Here is a 25,751-nt window from a genome sequence, read left to right as displayed (position 1 = left end):
CAATTACGAAAATAATTGTTTGAATGGAAAACTCTCTAAAATAACAAAATTCGCTCATAATTGAATTCACAACCCTTCAGTTACTATGTTCCATTGGACCAAGTGTAAAATTTATTGATTTAAGTACAATTCGTAATTGCCAAACAAAAAATTGAATTCCAAAACTGATTATGAAGTTGCTTGGTAACGAAAATAAAATAAATAACTACAAACAATAAAAATATATATTGTTTTTTGTCATCCCAGTGGAAATAATCCGCAAATAAAACGTTGTCTAAAAAAAATTTGGTGAATAAATTATTATTTGTAGTAAGTATGTAATTTATCTAAATGCGAGTTTTTGACCAAGCTCACCCAGAGAAGGAATATCATCCTAAAACAAAATGTTATCTTTGTCGTAACCATATTATTTTCGTGGACATTATATATTTATGCTTGGCGAAAAAATATTTTTGCTGCAAAAATGTTCCATGTTCCATTGTTCCATTTGATTTAGGAGGTAATTATATTCCTTATCTGGAAAACTACACTTAAATTGTTCTTTTCGTAAGAAATTAAAATTTTCATTGTGAGAGTTAAGTTCACGCACATTACTGAAACGAAATCTTTAATCATGCACGCTATGTGTGGAAGGAACCCGCTCTCAACTACAATTACGAAATAACCATGAACGCTTATTCAAAATTAAAAAACGCACTATTCACGACATTTTCCATGATTCGCAACAATTTTTAGAATCACGAAAATCATTTTAATTTTAATTTTAATTCACAATTTTACTGTGTAGAGGAGGGCTTGGTGATTTGTTGAATCTTAACAGTTATTGAGAGTAACTTGTAGAACCCAACGTTTGATTAGGTCGGAAAAACTCATAGTGGATGATTCCTTTCCAATCTCACCAAATACTCATCACAACATTCGAGACGTCAATCCTGGTCTTGTGGCCATGAAATGAGCTTCATGCTTGCACTATGATCTAAGTTGGACATTATTGTCGTCTTCAGTTATCATTCGCCTTAGTGTCAACCTTACTCTTGGAAATGCCACAGGAGTAATTTTTGTTGACCATTATACGGTGGAAATGAAGAGATGATTTTAAGCCATTATTGGTTGACACGTGCTGAATGCGATGGTTCTAGTCCTGTTGGAACTTTCATAGTCTGCAGGCGAAATGTTTGTCTGTCTAGGGCTTCGCTAAACCCTTTAAGAAATTTACTTCATAATATTCGGCATTTAATTGAATGAGTACGAGCAGGGAGCGACTATCATCCATTACGGTGGCCACACCAATGCCATTATAGGGGCCTGAATTCTGGTGGCCATTCGAAAGTGCATATTTTCAGCTGCCCTATTTGACAATTAGGTAACTGGCCACTTTTGTGCAAGCGAAGCAACTCCTTGTTTCTTTCAGTCTAAGGTTTTTTAGTTGCTAACCCTTTTAGCATGTAAACCAGATCATGTTGTCATGGAATATAACTTAATTTCTAAATACAATAAATCGAAATGCTTTTGTACGATTGCAAACACTAAAATGAGACGAGCAGTACCTAAACGCCACCCTGTTTATGATGACTCATTTCATAGATTTTTCAATGATCCTTCGCATCCGTTAGCTTTACAAATTTCTTTTATTAAAATTTGTGAAAATTGTCACTAATGGACCTATCAGAGACTGGCACTAGTGCTCCAATTTGTCGGAAATTTTAAATTTTCATATAATTTATTAATTTCTATACACTCCATTCAAATCCCCCGGACCTGATGGAGTTACAAGCAGTAACTGACAAAATTATCCCCTGGTTGTCGGCTATATATAAAGGATGTATCAACCTATCATATATCCCGGGAAAGTGGAGGGAAACAAAAGTCGTTTTCATACCTAAAGCGGGAAAAGCCTCTCACTCAAGGGCGAAGGATTTCCGACCAATCAGCTTATCCTCATTCCTACTTAGGACTCTGGAGAGGATGATAGATATTTATCTTAGAACTAGCATCGATTCAAGTTTATTCTCGAAACGACAGCATGCATACTCGAAGGGCAGGTCTACTGAGACCGCATTACATGAACTAGTCAGCTTTATTGAAAGCTCACTATCTGTCAAAGAATACACAATCGTTGCGTTTCTAGACATCGAAGGGGCGTTCAATAATGTCCATCCGAGCTCGATATTAAATGGACTGACAACTCTTAATGTTAATCCATGTATACTCAGGCTGTTAGACGAACTGCTAATGAAGAGACGTATTTCAGCCACACTAGGACAAGCAAACTTACAAAGGTATGTGAACAGAGGCACTCCCCAGGGAGGAGTTCTATCACCTCTTCTTTGGAATGTTGATATAAATAACCTTCTGGTTATCCTAGAAAATGTGGCTCTGGCAGTCAGGGGAAATTCCCATCCACAATCAGAGATATTATTCAGAGGGCCGTCCGGATGACTGATAAATGGGCGAAAGACAATGGTCTTGAGGTAAATCGTGCAAAGACAGAATTAGTTATGTACTGCAAAGATCGCAAACCTCCCACGGTTAGGCCTATTTCCTTAGGCGGTATTGAAATTCCCTTTGGTGAGTGTGCAAAATACCTTGGCGTTATTTTATACAGGAAGCTGAACTTTAAGCTTAATATTGAAGAAAGCGCGAGAAAAGCAACGGAAGCTTTGTACTCGTGCAAAAAGGCAATAGGAAAAAAGTGGGGACTAAAACCAAAAATTGTGCATTGGCTATACACGGCAGTGGTTAGACCTATAATGCTATATGGTGTTGTAGTCTGGTTGCCGGCACTTCAGAAAACGACTTGTGATAATGCCAGATGTGTCTAACGTAGTGGATTACACTTTGGCGAGTCCACTTTTCGACAAAAAGTTTGAGACTCTAATCCCCAACAGTGAGGCGTGGTGCACACAGACCCCGGGGAATAAAGTATAGATTTCTTCACTGATGGCTCCAAATTGGATGGACAAGGGATGGACGAATAGCGAAAAGATTACCTAATCACTGTAGTGTTTTTCAGGCTGAAATATTAGCAATAAGAGAGGTGGCGAATTGGCAGAGAAGTAATGTTCCAAAAAATGTGGCCATTAATATATACTCAGACAGTCAACCTGCAATAAAATCCTTGGACTCTGTGTTCCTCATCTCGAAAACGGCCATCGAATGCCGCAAATCTCTCAATGAGATGGCTGAGCAGTACAATATTCACCTAATATGGGTGCCTGGCCATAGGAACATACCGGGGAACTGCGAAGCGGATGAGTTGGCAAGGCTAGGGACTACCTTACTTATTCCAGGGGAACTGGAATTTATTGGTATGCTCCTAGCTACCTGCAAGCTCATACTGCGTGAGAAGGCTGTTATGATGGCTGTAATGATGGCGTTCGATGGGAGAATTGCAAGGGTTGTAACGAAACCAAGCAAATATGGCCCCATTTCAACTTAAACCGCACACTAGATATGCTAATGTTCTCGAGACGTCAGATATCACTCCTGATATCTTCTATAACGGGTCGCTGCCTGATAGGCGATTTGCAAAAACTATTGGCGCGAAGTATAATGACTATTGTATGAGCTGTCATGATGCGGAGGAAAAAGAATCAATTAAACACCTCTTGTGTGAGTGTCCTGCATTGTGTATAAAGCGCAAGCATCTTTTAGGAGCATATAGCTTCAGATTACTGGCGGATCTGGAAAACCTTAACTTAAGCAGTCTACTAATGTTTTTGGAACAATCTGGTTGGTTCAGCGAAGAAAAATAATCGAGAAGGTTCAGCGGTTAAAACTAGAAGTTCCCATATGTAATAGGTACTTTTAGTTAATGTAATATCACAATGGACTGAATAGTCTAAGTGAGCCTGAATCTTAATCGGGCTGCCACTTTAACCTAAACTATACAATCTTTATATTAACATCTTATTGTATCAACACATTTACTGAAATACATTATGAAAAGAATCTATTGTTCAATATAAAGGGTGATTCTTTTGAGGTTAGGATTTTCATGCATTAGTATTTGACAGATCACGTGGGATTTCAGACATGGTGTCAAAGAGAAAGATGCTCAGTATGCTTTGACATTTCATCATGAATAGACTTACTAACGAGCAACGCTTGCAAATCACTGAATTTTATTACCAAAATCAGTGGCAGAAAATCCGCTTTTTTATCGACAAATTTTGTTCAGCGATGAGGCTCATTTCTGGTTGAATGGCTACGTAAATAAGCAAAATTGCCGCATTTGGAGTGAAGAGCAACCAGAAGCCGTTCAAGAACTGCCCATGCATCCCGAAAAATGCACTGTTTGGTGTGGTTTGTACGCTGGTGGAATCATTGGACCGTATTTTTTCAAAGATGCTGTTGGACGCAACGTTACGGTGAATGGCGATCGCTATCGTTCGATGCTAACAAACTTTTTGTTGCCAAAATGGAAGAACTGAACTTGGTTGACATGTGGTTTCAACAAGATGGCGCTACATGCCACACAGCTCGCGATTCTATGGCCATTTTGAGGGAAAACTTCGGAGAACAATTCATCTCAAGAAATGGACCGGTAAGTTGGCCACCAAAATCATGCAATTTGACGCCTTTAGACTATTTTTTGTGGGGCTACGTCAAGTCTAAAGTCTACAGAAATAAGCCAGCAACTATTCCAGCTTTGGAAGACAACATTTCCGAAGAAATCCGGGCTATTCCGGCCGAAATGCTCGAAAAAGTTGCCCAAAATTGGACTTTCCGAATGGACCACCTAAGACGCAGCCGCGGTCAACATTTAAATGAAATTATCTTCAAAAAGTAAATGTCATGGACCAATCTAACGTTTCAAATAAAGAACCGATGAGATTTTGCAAATTTTATGCGTTTTTTTTTTAAAAAGTTATCAAGCTCTTAACAAATCACCCTTTATATTGAAATTGTTTCCTCAAAGTTTGTCCCAGACTAGACCTGTCTTTGGTGGTAGTCCTACTAAGTTTTCCCAGGAAGTGTTATTTGGGATAAATCCAAATTGTATCTTTTTTCGTAGGATATTGATAAAATGCGAAAACAAGTGTTTGACTGCACAATTGTAGTACTCTTTATACCCTAAACCACATAGTAGTCAGGGTATAATAAGTTTGATCTGCCAAAAAATGTGCCTATCAGAAATATTGATTTTAGACCCCATAAAATATATACCTATCGACTAAGAATCACCTCCTGAGTCGATTTAGCGCTTGGTGTCCATCCGTCCATCCATGTATTTGTTGTTCGTAGGATTCCGGTCGCAATTACTAACCGATTTTGATTAAATTCGGTATATGCCGTTTTTCTGGGCCAGGGACGAACGCTGTTAAATTTGGGATCAAATTTAGATATAGCTCCCATATATACGTATCGCCCGATTTCGATAAATGGGGTCATATTGCGTTCATTTACAAACCAATCGGCGTCAAATTTGCCACAAAGTAATCTTATTGACCACCCTTTAAGTGTGCAAAATTTCATGGTAATCGGTTCAAATTTAGATATAGGTCCCATATATATGTATCGCCCGATTTTCCCAAATTTGGACGTAAGTTCCTTATTTATCAACCGATCTTACTCAAAGTTGACCAAATCGAATTTTCTATAGTTCTTACTATATGTGCAGAAACTCATCGAAATCGGTTCAGATTTAGCTATAGCTTCCATATATATGTATCGCCCGATTTAAACAAATTTGGTTATATAACCATTATTTATCAACCGATCTTACTCAAATTAGGCTTACTCTAATCTTCTATAATACTGACTATATGTGCAAAATATCATCCAAAAAGGTTAAGGTTTAGATATAGCTCCCATATATATGTAGCGCTCGATTTTGGAAAATGGGCCCTTTTAATCTTATTTTTGACCATAGTAGCCTCATTTATTAACCAATCTTACTAAAATTTAGCAAAAGATAGTCTCGTGATATATCAACCAAACCTGCAAAACATAATCCAAATCGATTCAGATTTAGATATATCCGCAATATATATGTATCGCCCATTTTTCAAAAGTTTTCCATTATAACTTTATTTCTGGCCATAGTGGTCTTATTTATTACCCGATATTACTGAAATTTAGCACAAGGCAACCTTTTATGGTTTCAACCAAACCTGAAAAATATCATCTAAATCGGTTCAGATTTAGATATAGCTGTCATATATATACATCGCTCGATTTCCCCAAATTTGCCCATAATACTCTAATTTATTAACCAATGCTATTCAAGTTTCAAATTTGTATGTATTATCCGATCATATTTAGACTTACATGTAACTCTTACATTATAATATTGCCCGATTTTCACGAATTTTCATTTATTACCCACATTAGTTGAGCGGTTTCCTCTTTTTTAATAATGGACTCAATATTAGTTATATACCAACTCTGTAGGCGCAAAATCAACTATAGCTACAAGTATATATAAAATCAGACATTTCTGTTCAGATTGTGACAAAAATCCCATAAAAATTTACCCCTTAATGTTCTTAAATATGGAAATGCGGTTTATTTATCAAACCTATACCAATGTTACCCCACAAATGCTTATGTTTACTAATTCAGTAGGGGTGGTTTAGGGTATGATATAGTCGGCCCCGCCTGACTATGTTACTTGTTTTTTTTTTTTTTTCATCTAAATCTTATTAAATTTTATAAAATGGACAGACGGAAAAATTATGTATTTTTTTAACAAAAATATCGATGTCTATTGCGTACAATCATAAAATTTTAATTCAATATAAAGTAAACAAATTTAAAAATCAAATTAAACTATTGAATATGATTTTATAAAAAATTCATAACCATTTTGACCCCGTTTAAGGTATTCCCACCATCTGTACTGCATTCTTATCTTCATTATCATCATAACATGTTGTGCTCAAATTGACTTAAAACAGGACATTTGGAAAATGCTTGACGGTGACCACAGATATGAATGAGAATATAGGAAAGGGAAATTGAGGCCAGCTTATATGTGTCGTACACATAATACATATGTATGCGAATTTGTAAATGTAAATGTATATGTAAGTGTAAATGTATCCAAATCAAATCCAAGTCAATCTTTGCTGTCACAAATATTGATGGCAAAGGCATTGCTATGCTCATGGCCATTTAATACAAATCTCACTCTCCTTCTCTATTGCTCTCCTATACGTTTCATTGCAACCATTTGTTGGTGTTAGTATGTGTGGATATTTGTTTTCCTATACGAAGAGTAGAGTTCTTGTTTGCATGTTAACTAGAATATAACATCCTGTTTCCTGTTTGTATACTTAAAATGGGATTGTTCAAGAGTGTGGTTATGTTCATTTTCATAGTTTGCCTTATGTGTGTGTGAGTGTGTTTTTTTTTTTCATGAACTATGGATTGGGTAAATATTGTTCAATTTTTTCCTCAAAATTGAAAATTGTTTTTGTTGGTGTGGATTCTTGTTTCGGGTGGCAAGTTTGTTGCACAGTACGAGGGCAGTTCGGAAACTTCTTAGCCTAGCACAAAAAGCGCGGTATAAACAGAAAAAAGTTAAGTGTTTTGGAAACTTCCATCTCTGTTATGAACACATGTTAAATTTTGTTTCTATCTGGCAACTCCTTCATATAGAAACAGGTGTTCAAAAAAGACGCATCCGCAATTTTTATACCCTAAACCACATAGTGGTCAGGGTATAATAAGTTTGATCGGCCAAAAAATGTGCCTACCAGAAATATTGATTTTAGACCCCATAAAATATATACCGATCGACTCAGAATCACCTCCTGAGTCGATCTAGCGCTTGGTGTCCGTCCGTCCGTCTGTCCACGTATTTGTTGTTCACAGGATTCCGGTCGCAATTATTAACCGATTTTGAAGAAATTTGGTACAGGGAGTTTTTTGGGCACAAGGACGAACGCAATTGAATTTGGAAGAAATCGGATCAAATTTAGATATAGCTCCCATATATATGTATCGCCAGATTTCGACAAATGGGGTCACGTTGCGCGTTTTTTCAAACGGATCGGCGGTTCAGATTTAGATATAGCTCTCATATAAATGTATCGCCCGATTTTCCCAAATTTGGCCACAAAACCTTTGTTTATCAACCGATCTTACTCAAACTTGGCTAAATATAATCTTCTATAGCACTTACTATATGTGCAAGAAATCATCGAAATCGGTTCAGATTTAGCTATAGCTCCCATATATATGTACCGCCCGATTTTTCCAAATTTGGCATTAAGACCCTTATTTATCAACCGATCTTACCCAAATTTGGCTAAATTTAGTCTTCTATAGCACTAACTATATGTGCGAAAAATCATCGAAATCGGTTCAGATTTAGATATAGCTCCCATATATATGTATAGCCCGATTTTCCCAAATTTGGCCATAGAACCCTTATTTATTAACCGATCTTACTAAAAGTTGGCTAGATCCAGTCCTCTATAGTACTAACTATATGTGCAAAATTTCATCGAAATCGGTTCAGATGTAGATATAGCTCCCATATATGTATCACCCGATTTTGAAAAATTCGCCCCTTATAACCTTATGTTTGACCATACAGGCCTCATTTCTTAACTGATCTTACTCAAATCTTGCACAAGGTAACCTTTTGTGGTATTAATCAAACCCGCAAAATATTATGCAAATGTTCAGATTTAGATATAGCTCCCATATATATGCATCGCTTGATTTTCCCAAATTTGGCCATAGTACTCTTATTTATTAACCAATGTTACTCAAATTTAAAATTTTGATGTACTAGCCGATCGTACTTATACGTACTTGTAGCTCGTTCATAAAAATATTGCTCGGTTTTTACAAATTTGTATTTATTACCCACACTAATTTAACGATTTTCTCTTTTTTAATAATGGGCTCAATATTAGTGGCATACTAACTCCGTAGGCGCAATATCAACACAGGCAGTGTTGCTAGAAGTAGGGGAAATTCCCTAATAATATTTAGTGTCTTGTAGGGACGTAGGGCCACAATGTAGGACATTTTTACTCAACACAATTTGCAATAATTTTTACATTTTGGTGGCTCTAGAGGAGGAAATTAAATTGATCTTTAATGTGTGGTAAACTTTATTCCTGTAGAAAATTTTGTCAACATTTTATTTCTATAGAACATTTTGTCAAAATTGTATTTCTATAGAAATTTTTTTCAAAATATTATTTCTATAAAAAATTTTCTCAAAATGTTATTTCTGTGGAATTTTTTCTCAAGATTTTATTTCTATAGAATTTATTGTCAAAATTTTATTTCTATAGAAAAATTTCTCACAAAAATTTGTTTATAGAAACTTTTTCCAAAATTTTATTTTTATAGAGATTTAACAAAAAAGATTACTAATTTGGGTAGAATTCTACCAACTGTGGCAGCCGTGGTGGTAATACAAATTTATAATCTAAGTTATATACGTTGCATATTCATATTTTAAGAAAATAAAGTACTTAGAACCATTTTTGTTTCGTAAAATTTTTTAAATTTAGCGAAAAATATAGTAGGGAAAATTGTTTGGGAATGTATGGGAAAGGTTAGGGATCTTTTTTTGTCCTTGTAGGGTAAACCGAACATTTTCCGTGGCAACATTGACTATGAGCTATAGTCAGATTGACACAAAGCACCCATAGACATGTACCCCTTAATTTTCTTAAATATGCAACTGCGGTTTATCTCCCAGACCTATATGTTACCCCAGAAATGCTTATGATTACTAATTCTGTAATGGTGGTTTAGGGTATGATATAGTCGGCCCCGCCCGACTTTCTACTTTACTTACTTGTTTTACAATGGAAAAATTAGAAATGCGTGCTGTCATTAAATATTTACATAAAAAAGGTTTGTCGGGACAAGAAATTCATAATGATATGGTGAATGTGTTAGGTGAAAGTGCTCCTTCATATGCAGTAGTAAAAAAATGGGTTGCTGAATTTAAACGTGGTCGTACAAGCATTGAAGACGAACCACATAGTGGACATTCAAAAACAACAACAAAAACAAAAATCGTAGCCAAAGTGCTTGATATGCTATTAAATGATAAAAGTGCGTGAAATTGCTAATATCATGGGCATCTCAAATGATCGAGTCCATTTACAGGTTGGCTGATAAGTCCCCGATCTGACATATAGATGGCGTCGCTAGTATTAAATGCATATTATTTTTATATAGTACCAACCTTCAAAATTTGACGTCTGTAAGTCAATCAGTTTGTGAGATAGAGCGTCTTTTGTGAAGCAACTTTTGTTATTGTGGAAAAAATGGAAAAAAGTAATTTCGTGTTTTGACAAAATACTGTTTTCTGAAGGGAAAAAATACGGTGGAAGCAAAAACTTGGCTTGATAATAAGTTTCCGGACTCTGCCCCAAAGAAATCAACAATAATTGATTGGTATGCAAAATTCAAGCTTGGTGAAATGAGCACGGAGGACGGTGAACGCAGTGGACGCCCCAAAGAGGTGGTTACCAACGAAAACATAAAAAAAATCCACAAAATGATTTTGAATGACCGTAAAATGAAGTTGATCGAGATAGCAGAGGCCTTAAAGATATACAAAGGAACTTCTTGGTCATATCATGAATCAATATTTGGATATGCGGAAGCTCTGTGCAAAATGGGTGCCGCGCGAGCTCACATTTGACCAAAAACAAAAACGTATTGATGATTCTGAGCGGTGTTTGAAGCTGTTAGCTCGTAGTACACCCGAGTTTTTCCGTCGATATGTGACAATGGATGAAACATGGCTCCATCACTACACTCCTGAGTCCAATCGACATTCGGCTGAGTGGACAGCGACCGGTGAACCGTCTCCGAAGCGTGGAAAGACTCAAAAGTCCGCTGGCAAAGTAATGGCGTCTGTTTTTTGGGATGCGCATGGAATAATTTTTAGCGATTATCTTGAGAAGCGAAAAACTAAAAATACTAGCGACGCCATCTATGTGTCAAACCGAGGACTTATCAGCCAACTTGTTATTCTGAACTATTTTGTTTCAGACGTGAATTTAGTGAATCTTTATTCTTCATTTGTGTATAATTCTCCCTGTTTTTAGTTAATTTAACTAACGCACACAAAAATTTATTAAGTTTAAGAAAACTTTCTCAAAAAATAATAATTCCATGAACTAAAATAGAATTAAAGTTGTTTTAGTGCTATATATAAGGTTAACTTTTCTTGAGTGTAGGAATTTTCTATTGAAAAATTTATAGAGGATCCCGATATGCGCTTAAAAAATGTTTGTGGAACAGGATATTTCTTTGCAAAAACAAACCTAAACTAAAGAAGCATCATAAGAAAAAAACAGCATAATGCCATAGAACTGAAATGTCGTTATGAACATCTTAACACAAGCAAATATTCAACAAGATTTCTCTCAATCCGAGAATGGATTAACATCTTATTACATTTAGCCCACCACGAAAAATATTCAACTAATATTGTGCTTCGAAATGAAATTTCGATATGCTGGCAGTTTAACTTGCTGAAAGGAAAAAACACAGCGCACTACTTAAACACAAACGAAACTATAATAGTTGACTTTTGATACCATACGGTTGCAAGACGTGCCAGATAAAGTCAAATGTCTGCAATGAAGAAACTTCAATAAGGAAAAAATTGTATATGGGCCAAACAGAAATGAAATATCAATTGTTTCGTTTCGTTTCAAAAGGATCTACTCTGGCATTACCATCACCATCACAATCACCATGACCAACACTTCGTGCACATCAGATTATTGTCATCAGCATTGATTAAACATAACAAAGGACGTGTTGATGGTAACCACTTTGCCATCTCCATAAGAGGAGAATGAATGGATGAATGGACCGGAACGGAAAGATGGTGGGAAAAATCAAAATGGTCCAAACTAACAACATTTGGTAAGACAATGCATTTTTAAAAAACTCAAGGGTATTGTTGGACATTGATGTTGGACACAGATTTACTTCACCAGCACACACAGATCTCTCTGGAACAAACAAAAACTCATACATACATATATACATATGTATGTATGTAAGTTGGCAGGAAACAATGACTCAAGCCATACAGAGTTACAAAGTCGTATGCCTGCTAAACGATATCAGAATTCATACTCACCCACATTCTTTCATTTCTAGAGGAATGACCATGAAGTTTGCGTTAGTGTTGGTGTTACTGATGCTGACGATGTTCTTCTGCAAGTGAATTGAATGAAAACAATGGCTATCGACTTTCACAGAAAATTGAAATAAATGAGTCTTTGATTAGATTTGACGCCATTCATTTGTTTGCAGTTTTTCATCCTGTGATTTTTTGTTTTTTTGGTTTTTTGCCTTATCCTTTGTATCCAGTTTTACACAAGAAAACTAAAGTTCCTTGTCATAGTTACATTTCAAAATTTTGATGTTTGTTTTTCTGACATAAATGTTTTTCTTTGTTTATTTTTTAAGTCACATGCAAAGGTTTCTTTGTTTTCTCCTAAATGAAAGACATTTTAGGCAAATAAAGTCTAATTGTGGGTTTAGAAAAAAATTTATTTACCAACAAAGGAAAAGGACTGAGATCGTCGTTATGATTACGTTATGAGTTTGTGGCTTTAAGAAAAAATAAAAGAGAAAAGTTTTTATTCTAAGCAAGTACACTCAAAAAAAGTGAACTCTCTATTTCACTAAACCCAATTTAACTTTATTTTAGTTCATGGAATTATTATGTTTGGAGAAAGTTTCCTCTACTCTAATAATTTTTTGTGTACGTTAGTTAAATTAACTAAAACCCAGGAAAAAATATACACAAATGAAGGATAAAGATTAACTAAATTCGTGTCTTCCACAAAATAGTTCAATATTTCTTTCAATTTTTATATTTTACTACAAATGCGTTCATCATGAACTTCGTATGTCACTAAAGACATTCTTGAAATTTTGAACTCCAATTTTTTCCTTCAAACTACAAAATTTTCTTTAACAAGTGAAAAAACTTATTTATGTCTAATAAATTTTCTTGAATTTTTCGAAAAATATTTACTTATTTTTATGACATAGGCGTAATGCCAGCGTTTGTTATACTGTTTAGTTAAAATTTTCTAAAAATATACAAAATTTTCTAAAATTAACCGAAATTTTTCTTCCTGGTGGGTTCACTGTTTTTTCATTGTACAGGGCGGCTGATATGTATTGGAATCAAATTCAGTTTACTACCATTTCTAAACCGTTGTTTTTTTTTTTTTTTTTTTTGATTTATTGAATTCTGAAACAAATTATTCGTGTGGAATTCAAGCGTGCACTCAAAAAAAAAAAAAAAAAAGTTTACTTGGATCCAAAGATTTTGACCTTACCTTAAGGATTTTGGTATTGATTCCGAGCCAAAAATGCGGCTTCTTTAAAATAAAGAAATTTTTTAGCGACCTATCTGGTTTTAAATCTAGAACCAATAAAATTAAAATTAGGATACAGATCTTATTTATCAAGTTTTCATTCTCTTTTCGCGGTGTATTAAATAAAGGTACTCACATACAAACAAATGCCAGTTTAAAAATCCAAATTATAACGGATACTTCGAAGTAAAAAATGTTTTCTTAATTCCAACAAAAACTTTTAACCAAAGACGCCAAATCCTCAAAATAAGTCTTAGCCTATATTTGAAGCGTTTTTATCTTAAATTTAAAGATTCGATATTTCAGATAATTTAAGGACCATTTCTTCAAATCAAAAATCTGTTTCTTAACTTTAAGGAAAATTAGCCTTAGTTCAAATACATGGGACTTTAACGGAGGGACGAAAATTTACAAAATTTGTGTCCTAAATTTAATGAAAACAAGTAAGGAATGTCTAAAGTCGGGCGGGGCCGACTATATTATACCCTGCACTACTTTGTAGATTGAAATTTTCGAATACATACATTTAAATATTACTCGATTTGGACAGAATTTGATAGACTTTTACAAAACCTATAGACTCAAAATTTAAGTTAGCTAATGCACTAGGGTGGAACACAATTTTAGTAAAAAACAAGTAAGGAAAGTCTAAAGTCGGGCGGGCCCGACTATATTATACCCTGCACCACTTTGTAGATCTACATTTTCGATACCATATCACATCCTTCAAATGTGTTGGGTGCTATATATAAAGGTTTGTCCCAAATACATACATATAAATATCACTCGATTTGGACAGAATTTGCACACTTGACTATACTACTAATTGTACTCCTAGTGCAAAATTTCAACCAAATTAGGCCAAAAATCTGGTTTCTGGGGCCATATAAGTTCATATCAGGCGAAAGATATATATGGGAGCTATATCCAAATCTGAACCGATTTCAATCAAATTTTGCACACTTGACTATACGACTAAGTGTTATGTTTGTACTAAATTGCAAGCAAATCGGTATAAAACTCTGGCTGCTGGGTCCATATTAGTGCATATCGGGCGAAAGATATATATGGGAGCTATATCTAAATCTGAACCGATTTCTTGCAAAATCAATAGGGCTCTATTCTGACCCAAATTAGGAACATGTGCCAAATTTGAAGGCGATTGGACTTAAATTGCGACCGAGACTTTGATCACAAAAATGTGTTCACAGACAGACGGACGGACGGACGGACGGACGGACAGACGGACATGGTTATATCGACTCAGGGACCAACCCTGAGTATTATTGCCAAAGACACCATGTGTCTATCTCGTCTCCTTCTGGGTGTTAAAAACATATGCACTAACTTATAATACCCTGTTCCACAGTGTGGCGCAGGGTAAAAATATGGGAAACATTTAAATCTGAAGCAATTTTAAGGAAACTTCGCAAAAGTTTATTTATGATTTATCGCTCGATACATATGTATTAGAAGTTTAGGAAAATTAGTGTCATTTTTACAACTTTTCGACTAAGCAGTGGCGATTTAACAAGGAAAATGTTGGTATTTTGACCATTTTTGTCGAAATCAGAAAAACATATATATGGGAGCTATATAAATCTGAACCGATTTCAATCAAATTTGGCACACATGCCTATATTACTAATTGTACTCCTAGTGCAAAATTTCACCCAAATTGGGCCAAAACTCTTGCTTCTGGGGCCATATTAGTCCATATCGGGCGAACAATATATATGGAAGCTATATCTAAATCTGAACCGATTTCAATCAAATTTTGCACACTTGACTATACGACTAAATTTTTTGTTTGTGCAAAATTTCAAGCAAATCGGTATAAAACTGTGGCTGCTGGGTCCATATTAGTGCATATCGGGCGAAAGATATATATGGGAGCTATATCTAAATCTGAACCGATTTCTTCCAAAATCAATAGGGTTCTATTCTGACCCTAATTAAGAACATGTGCCAAATTTGAAGGCGATTGGACTTAAATTGCGACCTAGACTTTGATCACAAAAATGTGTTCACAGATAGATGGACGGACATGGTTAAATCGACTCAGGGACCCACCCTGAGCATTATTTCCACAGACACCATGTGTCTATCTCGTCTCCTTCTGGGTGTTACAAACATATGCACTAACTTATAATACCCTGTTCCACACTGTGGCGCAGGGTATAAAAATATTTGAAGCAAATATTATAAACATTATTTTAAAGAAATTTGTCCTTAATATTTTGTAAATTTCGTATCCAAAAATTTAGGTTGCGTAATTTTTAATATCACGTAAATATTTTTTCAGTGTGTATTGTGGTTGTTTAATATTTGGCTGAAAACCTCAGCTATTGTTCCTTACTGGGATACTGGCAGTGTTACATCTCGTCCACAAAGTGGACGAAAAAAGGGGAAAAACACCAGAACTTATCCGAAAAGTGAAGACCAGATTTGATCCAAATCAACGCTGAATCGGTAGAAAACTTTCTCGTGAGCTGAAAATATTGCAAGAATGGATGCACCACATATAGAAAAAATAGCACAAAAAGGACTATAAAGAACCAAGGATTGTTTGGTCGTGTTTACTTACCAAAGAGCTCATAAAGAAAATGTACACCTTCGATCGACCACCACAATTCAAGCGCCGCCAATAGTAATGGTGTGGCCCACCGTAACGACCGATAGTCCCTCCCCTCTTGTATTCATCGACCGTGGGGTCAAAATAAATGCCGAATCTTATCAGGAAAATGTATGAAGACACAATATTGAAATCCTAGGCAGACAAACATTTCGGCCGCAGACCATAGACATTCCAACAGGTCTAATCATCATCGCAGTCAGCATTCGTGATAAGCTTTTCAACCAAGAATAGCTTAAATAGGTACTCGCTTCGATTCTGCAACACCGTAGCCACCAAAATCTCCGAAACTCAATCCATTGGATTTTGGTGTTTTGGGTATTGTGGAGAATAAAGGTTGAGTAACGCTACATATCATGCGTTAATCCGTGCGTTGATATTTTTCAGTTTGAAGCACTCTAACAAAACTGTTGCTTTATAATAGAGAATTCAACTTTTCAATCAACGGACGCATTAACGCATGGTATGTACCTCAACCTTAAGGTTGGTACTAAAAAAATATCAAATAGTGGATCATTTTAAGATAGTGCTTCGCTGAAAATGTGCCATTATACCGCAAGGCCACTTTCGTGAAACTTATGCGGTTTTTTTGGATCATTTTTTGGCCATAATTCCGTGTCGAAGGTAGCCCAAGCGAACAAATAAAAAATGATTCTAAAATTTTATGTTGTTTTCGATATTTTTACTTGTGAACAATAAAATTAAAAAGTTTATCACATAAAATATTTACTTTTGTTCCAAACCAATTTCCTTACAACGAAAAATAAATGGACAACGATGGGTTTTTGTTTAATTTTCGTTTGTTAGGAAAAATTTTTTGCGTGTATGGAAATTAACATACTCATATTCGTTGACAATACCATGTATGATTTGAATCGGTTTTAGTATAGGTTTGATTTCATGAAGGCTTTTTACCCTTTATGAATATGAACATATATTTCTATGTTAGATATAGACATTTGATATAGGCATTATTATATCGAACATATCTCTAATCCCTTTTTTTTTGTTCCTTTTTTCCATTCAAGGTCTTTTGCGGTTGCAGCAAATCTATCAGGGCTTAAAGCCAGGAAATGAATCATTTCAAGTTGAGATGGTTAAGCGCATTGCCAACGTTACCATGGCTATTGATTTCCTACATACTCTGGAGGATTTGGGTCGTTTCACTAACAAATACATTGTTCTCGATTGTCCAACGGAAATGGCCAAAGAGATTCTAATCCAACATGTTAGAGACATATCATTGGGTCGCCGAACATATCACTATTTGCTCAGTGGTTTGGTAAGTATATCCTCCCAAAAGGATGACAAAGAAACCAACACATACACACTACGAATGAACAGAAGGATATAAATCCTAACAACAACATGAAACCACCCACACTGGTATACAAATAGGAGATGTTCTACAAGCAAAGCAATGCTTGCTTAACTATCGAGACAGATTTTCCTACAACATAACGAGCAACTTTATTTTCATGTCCGTTATGTGGCACAAAAAAAAAACTAAAACAAAAAATCTATTAAATGAGAGCATTGTTAGTGGTCTATAAAACAAAATTGATTTTTAGTCAAGGCAATATATTTTTGCTGTGGAAAAGAGTTAGTCAATAGTCGTGAGTGCAAATGTAATTTTCGTTGCTATTGTACTTGATTTTCAAAAATTTTCAAAATACAAGGTTCAAAGATTTTAAAGGTGTTATTCAGATTTTGTCAATTTGTATACCCTCCACCATATAATATACCAACTTAGCCATTCTGTTTCTACCGCATATATATTCTATGTCGTGACAAAATTCTGGGAATATCTAGCAATACCCGGCCGTCTGTTGGATTGTATTGTAAATGGGCCATATCGAATCAATTGTTTGTATACACTAGCTGAGGATCATCCCCAGATTCGTCTTTTAAAGCCCCCTGGAAAATCAAATTTCATCCGATGGAGTTGAAATTTGGTAAGTGGTGTTATGTCCTAGAAAAAAAAACTATCTTTATTGGTCCATAATATGTTAATATAATGGGCTTTCGCAGTAAATTTTGTCAGTTGCATTAATCTTTTTATAACCATACAAAAAATGTGTCATGTCGGCCCATAATTATATATAGCCCCCCAATATAATTGATTTCCAGATTTGTCTTTTGGAGCCTCCTGAAATTTGGTAGGTGATGTTACATTACTAACATTAACTAACTTTCAAACGGCGAAGCCATCGCAAACTGCACGAAAGTGACTTTAGTGTCAACCTTATTCTCCAATATGCCTTAGGTGCAAAAGTCCAACTGATTGAGATCCGGAGAAATTGGTGGTCATTATGTAGTAAAAGTGAAAGATCAATCTTCTTTTTGATCCATTCTTGTTAGTGCGTGCTAAGTGCGATGGTGCTGAGTATGAGAAACAAAAGATTTATTAAGTTTTATATAATGAAGGGCTCCAACGATAGCCTCTTGTGGGTATGCTTTTGAGATTTGAGTTTACCTAGACGACCTGACTGAAAATATGAGCATGATTAAAATCAAGAGCGTTATTATACCCTCCACCATAGGATGGGGGTATATTAACTTTGTCATTCCGTTTGTAACACATCGAAATATTGCTCTAAGACCCCATGAAGTATATATATTCTGGGTCGTGGTGAAATTCTGAGTCGATCTGAGCATGTCCGCCGTCTGTTGAAATCACGCTAACTTCCGAATGAAATAAGCTATCGACTTGAAACTTGGCACAAGTAGTTGTTATTGATTTAGGTCGGATAGTATTGCAAATGGGCCATATCGGTCCACTTTTACGTATAGCCCCCATATAAACCGATCCCCCGATTTGGCTTGCGATTGCTCTAAGAGAAGCAAATTTCATCCGATCCGGCTGAAATTTGGTACATGGTGTTAGTATATACTAACACCAAGTACCAAAAATTGGTCCATATCGGTCCATAATTACATATAGCCCCCCATATAAGCCGATCCCCAGATTTGAACCCCGGAGCCTCTTAGAGGAGCATTATTCATCCGATCGGTTGAAATTTGGTACGTGGTGTTAGTATATGGTCTCTAACAACCATGCAAAAATTGGTCCATATCGGTCCATAATTATATATAGCCCCCATATAAGCCGATCCCCAGATTTGACCTCCGGAGCCTCTTAGAGGAGCAAAAGTCATCCCATCCGATTGAAATTTGGTACGTGGTGTTAGTATATTGTCTCTAACAACCATGCCAAAAGTGGTCCATATCGGTCCATAATTATATATAGCCCCCATATAAGCCGATCCCCAGATTTGACCTCCGGAGCCTCTTAGAGGAGCAAAATACATCCGATCCGGTTGAAATTTGGTACGTGGTGTTAGTATATGGTCTCTAACAACCATGCAAGAATTGGTCCATATCGGTCCATAATTATATATAGCCCCCATATAAATCGAACCCCAGATTTGTCCTCCGGAGCCTCTTGGAGGAGCTAAATTCATCCGATCCGGTTGAAATTTGGAACATGGTGTTAGAAGGTGGTCCATAAAATTTTGTCAAAATTTTATTTCTATAGAAAATTTTGTCAAATTTTTATTTCTATAAAAAATTTTGTCAAAATTTTATTTCTATAGAAAATTGGTCCATATCGGTCCATAATTCTATATAGCCCCCATATAAATCGAACCCCAGATTTGTCCTCCGGAGCCTCTTGGAGGAGCTAAATTCATCCGATCCGGTTGAAATTTGGAACATGGTGTTAGAAGGTGGTCCATAAAATTTTGTCAAAATTTTATTTCTATAGAAAATTTTGTCAAATTTTTATTTCTATAAAAAATGTTGTCAAAATTTTATTTCTATAGAAAATTTTGTCAAAATTTTATTTCTATCGAAAATTTTGTCAAAATTTTATTTCTATAGAAAATTTTGTCAAAATTTTATTTCTATAGAAAATTTTGTCAAACTTTTATTTCTATAGAAAATGTTGTCAAAATTTTATTTCTATAGAAAATTTTTTCCAAATTTTACTTCTATAGAAAATGTTGTCAAAATTTTATTTTGTCAAAATTTTATTTCTATAGAAACTTTTAACTTAATTATATACGTATGTAATCGGCCTTTTTAGTTTAATGTATACCACGTATGGACTATGTGGTATATATTACGGTGTTAGGAAGTTTTGAGATGCCTTGCCATCGGCAAGTGTTACCGCAACCCAAGTAATTCGATTGTGGATGACAGTCTTCAGTAGAAGTTTTTACGCTTATGTACCCTCCACCATGGGATGGAGGGTACATAAGCTTCGGCCTGGCCGAACTTACGGCCGTATATACTTGTTAAACTCTTAATATCATAGGTGTCATAAAATTGTAAGCGAATTCCACTCCTATGCGATATTACCCTACGGGAAAGATGACTCACGGCTCACATGTGAGTAACATAAATTTTTGTAAGCCACAACAATTTCGTTTCCAGTCAAATATAAAGCAGTCACACTATCACGCTTTGATTCCATCATGAATTGCTTTATTTCTGAGAGCACTAGATTAAAATGCTTTTGTAAGTTTGTAAAGAACGAAATGCACTGTCACTGAAAAAAGGTCAGTTTACAGGTAAATACTTTAAAAGTGTAGCCAATATAAGATTATTGGTTGCTTGGATATAATTTCCCATCTGCGACCATATTTTATTCAATTGATGATTGTATCCTTCGGGTTTATAAATTTTAACTTTTTCACAAATACAAATACAAATCTTTGAAGCTGTTATTTGAAATGAGACTAAAAGATTAACCTTTCAATGTGGTCCTTTACGTTATACAATCACTATAGGAACAAATTTTAAATGTTTTGGGAATATTTAGCTAAATCCTTAAATTTAAGTCAAATCCATGTAGCCGTCTAAGGTAACGAAAAAAGTTAATTCCATTTACCTTAACATTTCCTAATAATTCGATTGTCCTGGAAAATATAAAGTCTACAAGTGCTCACAGTCATCACATCCCACTTGTTAGCATCATTTGTGTCGGCATAGAGACAGCTGTTGTGAGCTGTTGAATTTGCAAAAAAAAAATGAAAATATAAAAGCTGACACATGAATAGAATAAAATTTCACAGTGGTAGGAGAAATTGTCCTTTGGATGATGGCATGTGACACTGAGCCTATAGTACATTCCAGTTCATTTGAAGGAGGTCGGTTTTTGTGTGGTATATGAATTTTGTTTCCTTTGACGAAGTCTTTGATGAAGCCAGACCTTTTTGAAGGTTTCCGTTTCCGTCTCATTTTTTTTTTTTTTTTGTATAGAATTTTCCTTCATTCAAGGCTACATAAAAGCGAAAACACAAACACAATTACACAAAAAGGATGAATGTAACAGTTATTAATAAACAATTATGTTGCAAATACAAAATGCCAACATTCTCTTAATCTCTCCATCTCCACCTCTCTTATACATTGACTATGTTCAAGCTGTATCCGGTTTCCGGGAATGTTGTCACATATTCACATAATTTCACAGGTCTTTTTGTTTAGCACACTAAGCCATACATGGTTACCTAAAAACACTTGTACACACATACACAGACACATTACAAAATTTGTTGTTTATACTGAAAAAGGGAAATGTTAATATCAATGTAAATTTATTTTGTGATCCTTAAAAGCTAACATTTCCTTTCTATCTTTCGTTCGTTTGGTTTTTTTTTGTTGTGCTGTCATTTTCTCTTATCCTTTTTACTATTGTTGTTGTTGCATGTACCTACATTGATTTAGGTTATGGATGACCGTTGGGAAAGCGAAATAATTGAATTTGGAGCTATCAATATAACCGGCTTCCGTTTGGTTGATACAAATCGACGTTTCGTTAAGGATTTCTATGAAAGCGGAAAACATTTGGATCCAGCCGTTACAATTGGTGCTGGCAGAGAATCGATATCGGTAAGTTTTACAAACATCCGTAGTTGTATTCGCATACCCAAAGGACCCGAAATTCGATTATAGTTACCAATCGTTATGGAAGGGGCAAAGAAATAAAATGAACGAATACAACATAATATTAAGTGTCAGAGGCATACCATCCAGTGCACAGTGGTTTCATCGACGGAAAAGTGATGTGCAAATTTATTTAAAAAGAAACTTTTTTTCGGGAGGTTCAAGTGTAATTCACTTTGGGTTTAGTCAATGAAAAAGAAAATAATGATTGATGAAGAAAAGAAACTATAACAAAAACAAAACAAAATAAACAATGCCAAATGCACTCAAATTGGTGATTTGACTTTGGCAAAGGAAAAGTGATGTGCAAATTTATTAATAACAAAAAAAAAAACATTCCTTCGGGAGGTTCAAGTGTACTTCATTTGGGTGTAGTGAATTATCCGAATTTATTCGGATGATTGGTTGATTTTCGCTGCAAGTAGAGGATGCCGATGAGGAATGTTGCAGTTCTGCCATGGCCGTTCATCAAACTATCTTTGCAGGGTTTGTCCAAATAAACTTGACAAACATACTTTTGGGAGCCACCGTGGTGCAATGGTTAGCATGCCCGCCTTGCATACACAAGGTCGTGGGTTCGATTCCTGCTTCGACCGAACACCAAAAAGTTTTTTCCCGGTGGATTATCCCACCTCCGTAATGCTGGTGACATTTCTGAGGGTTTCAAAACTTCTCTAAGTGGTTTCACTGCAATGTGGAACGCCGTTCGGACTCGGCTATAAAAAGAAAGAAATTCACCAATTTCAAGATCGGCACACATGTGATACGATTTAAACATTTTAAGAAATTCCGAACTATTTTGATGAAAATACAAATTCGGTAAATGTTAACACAGTTTAATTTGAATTAACCGTTATAACACTAAAAACTTTAAGAGTCTTTAACTCAGATTTCTGTAAAAATTAAATAAAGTAAAGAACAAACTCATTGGAGCCAAATTAATACCATTGTAATTCTTAATATTTTTGGGAATCGTACGAAAATTTTATTTTGCGTTGGTTCATATTGAACTTATCATAAACCCAGCAAAAACTCTCATTACCCGGTAATCTTGTAGGTAATCCCAATCAAAAAGAAATAACCACTTATAAATTGGAATCGCTTCGGATTACATTTACATACGCATATCCTACGAGGAAAGTACTTCACCACAAGCATACTTTTGGCCATGAAATAAGTAGTGCAGTTAGAGCATATGTTCACCTAATATGTAATCACTTATTTGTAGATATACAAAAGTTTGTAAAATAACCACTTATTGACTCTGGTAACCAAATCTCGAAAATAATGACTTCACTCGCCGATTACATTGGATCAAAATACGCCGAGTAATGCGGTAAGATGAACAATACTTGAGTAGGAACGAATATTGTAGAAATAGAAAATCAAAAAAATTATATTGTTGTCTTTAATGAGATGTTTAAAATGAAATTGGATTAAAGACGGAGGGTATCTTGTTATTTTCTTATAAGAAAAGTAATTTCTTTCGACTTGCGATTCCGAATATTAGAACATGGGGTAATATATTCACTAAGTAAAATTAAACGCGAACTAAATTCACGCTTAAAATGGAAATACAAATTGGTTGTTTAAGGGAGTTGGATTCGTGAAATACTTTATAATATACCTAATAAAGTATTTATTTAATATATAATATGGTAAGGTTATGTATTTAAAACACAATTATTATGAAATATTTATGAAGAATAGTCCTAAATGAAAAATCTTCAGAATTACCGTTACATTACATATTCTTTTTTATATAATTTTTATATTTTAATAAGTTATTAACACTGCATTACATTTTGAGAATTATCAAATATTACCGGGAAGTATTTATTATTGTCATTATATGTTAGTCATTATTATATAATATATTATAAAAAGCTACTTCTTTGGCTCGGAATCAATAACAAATAACAGGTTGGCTGATAAGTCCCCGGTCTGACACATAGATGGTGTCGCTAGTATTAAATGCATATTATCTTTATATAGTACCAACTTTCAAATGATTCGTGTCAAAATTTGACGTCTGTAAGTTAATTAGTTTGTGAGATAGAGCGTCTATTGTAAAGCAACTTTTGTTATTGTGAAGAAAATGGAAAAAAGGCATTTCGTGTTTTGATAAAATAATGTTTTCTGAAGGGGAAAAATACGGTGGAAGCAAAAACTTGACTTGATAATGAGTTTCCGGACTCTGCCCCAGGGAAATCTACAATTGGTATGCAAAATTCAAAATTCAAGCGTGGTGAAATGAGCACTGAGAACGGTGAACGCACGAAAGAGGTGGTTGCCAACGAAAACATCAAAAAAATCCACAAAATGATTTTGAATGACCGTAAAATGAAGTTGATCGAGATAGCAGAGATATATTTAAGGATATCAAATGAACGTGTTGGTCATATCATTCATCAATATTTGGATATGCGAAAGCTCTGTGCAAAATGGGTGCCGCGCGAGCTCACATTTGACCAAAAACTACAACGCGTTGATGATTCTGAGCGGTGTTTGCAGTAGAGGTGTGAACGTGACACGAAATTGTCGTGACTCACGAAAATTTTCGTGATTCGTGCGTGAGTCCTAAGTCACGCTCATGACAACAGCGTGAGTGTGCGTGATTAACAAACCAAAATGTCGTGCGTGAGCGTGAGTCACGAAAATAATATCTTCGTGAGTGTGCGTGAGTAACGAATTACACTCACGACAATATTCCTGCTCACCACCATAAAACGCTTAATACTTAAAATCAATTACAATTCTAGTGACACCTGAGATGTTTTTTCTTGATTTTAATAATGCTCATGTTTTCAGACACTTCGGTAAGGTAAATTAATCATAAAATTATTCGTAAGTCACGGTATTTTTTGTGAGTCACGACGTTTTCGTGCGTGAGTGTGCGTGAATACAAATTTTCTTTTCGTGAGTGTGCGTGAGCGTGAGTCCTACCAAAAAATATCGTGCGTGAGTGTGCGTGAGTATGATTTTTCTGTCGTGAGTGTGCGTGAGCGTGAGTAAACTATTACTCACGTGCACACCTCTAGTTTGCAGCTGTTAACTCGTAATACACCCGAGTTTTTCCGTCGATATGTGACAATGGATGAAACATGGCTCCATCACTACACTCCTGAGTCCAATCGACAGTCGGCTGAGTGGACAGCGACCGGTGAACTGTCTCCGAAGCGTGGAAAGACTCAAAAGTTCGCTGGCAAAGTAATGGCCTCTGTTTTTTGGGATGCGCATGGAATAATTTTTATCGATTATCTTGAGAAGGGAAAAACCATCAACAGTGACTATTATATGGCGTTATTGGAGCGTTTGAAGGTCGAAATCGCGGCAAAACGGCCCCATATGAAGAAGAAAAAGTGTTGTTCCACCAAGACAACGCACCGTGCCATAAGTCATTGAGAATGATGGCAAAAATTCATGAATTGGGCTCCGAATTGCTTCCCCACCCACCGTATTCTCTAGATCTGGCCCCCAGCGACTTTTTCTTGCTCTCAGACCTCAAAAGGATGCTCGCAGGGAAAAAATTTGGCTGAAATGAAGAGGTGATCGCCGAAACTGAGGCCTATTTTGAGGCAAAAAGGAAGAAGGAGTACTACCAAAATGGTATCAAAAAATTGTAAGGTCGTTATAATCGTTGTATCGCTCTTGAAGGGAACTATGTTGAATAATAAAAACGAATTTAGACAAAAAAAATGTGTTTTTCTTTGTTAGACTGGGGACTTATAAGCCAACCTGTTACCAAACGACTTTTTTGAAAATCAAGTCAAATCTTTTAATCGCCTTTTGTCGTTGCACTCTACAAAAAGTCCACCAAT

General features: G+C 35.4%; 1 protein-coding gene and 1 long non-coding RNA gene across 2 annotated transcripts in view; one reads left to right on the top strand and one right to left on the bottom strand.

The window, feature by feature from the left end:
* The window catches only part of LOC142235132 (uncharacterized), a 36,202-nt gene extending 23,777 nt beyond the window's left edge, over positions 1–12,425 (bottom strand). The window contains exon 1 of the long non-coding RNA XR_012721806.1: positions 12,089–12,425. This is a non-coding gene — a long non-coding RNA (uncharacterized LOC142235132). The remainder of the gene's footprint in view (positions 1–12,088) is intronic.
* Positions 1–25,751, top strand: part of GluRIB (Glutamate receptor IB) — a 195,797-nt gene that overhangs the window by 85,735 nt on the left and 84,311 nt on the right. The window contains 2 exon segments of the mRNA XM_075306386.1: positions 17,007–17,260; positions 21,712–21,876. Coding sequence (XP_075162501.1) covers positions 17,007–17,260; positions 21,712–21,876 — 419 coding nt within the window.

Source organism: Haematobia irritans, chromosome 4 (genome assembly GCF_050003625.1).
Source record: "Haematobia irritans isolate KBUSLIRL chromosome 4, ASM5000362v1, whole genome shotgun sequence".
Lineage (NCBI taxonomy): Eukaryota > Metazoa > Arthropoda > Insecta > Diptera > Muscidae > Haematobia > Haematobia irritans.
This window is presented reverse-complemented; position numbering and strand designations above follow the sequence as displayed.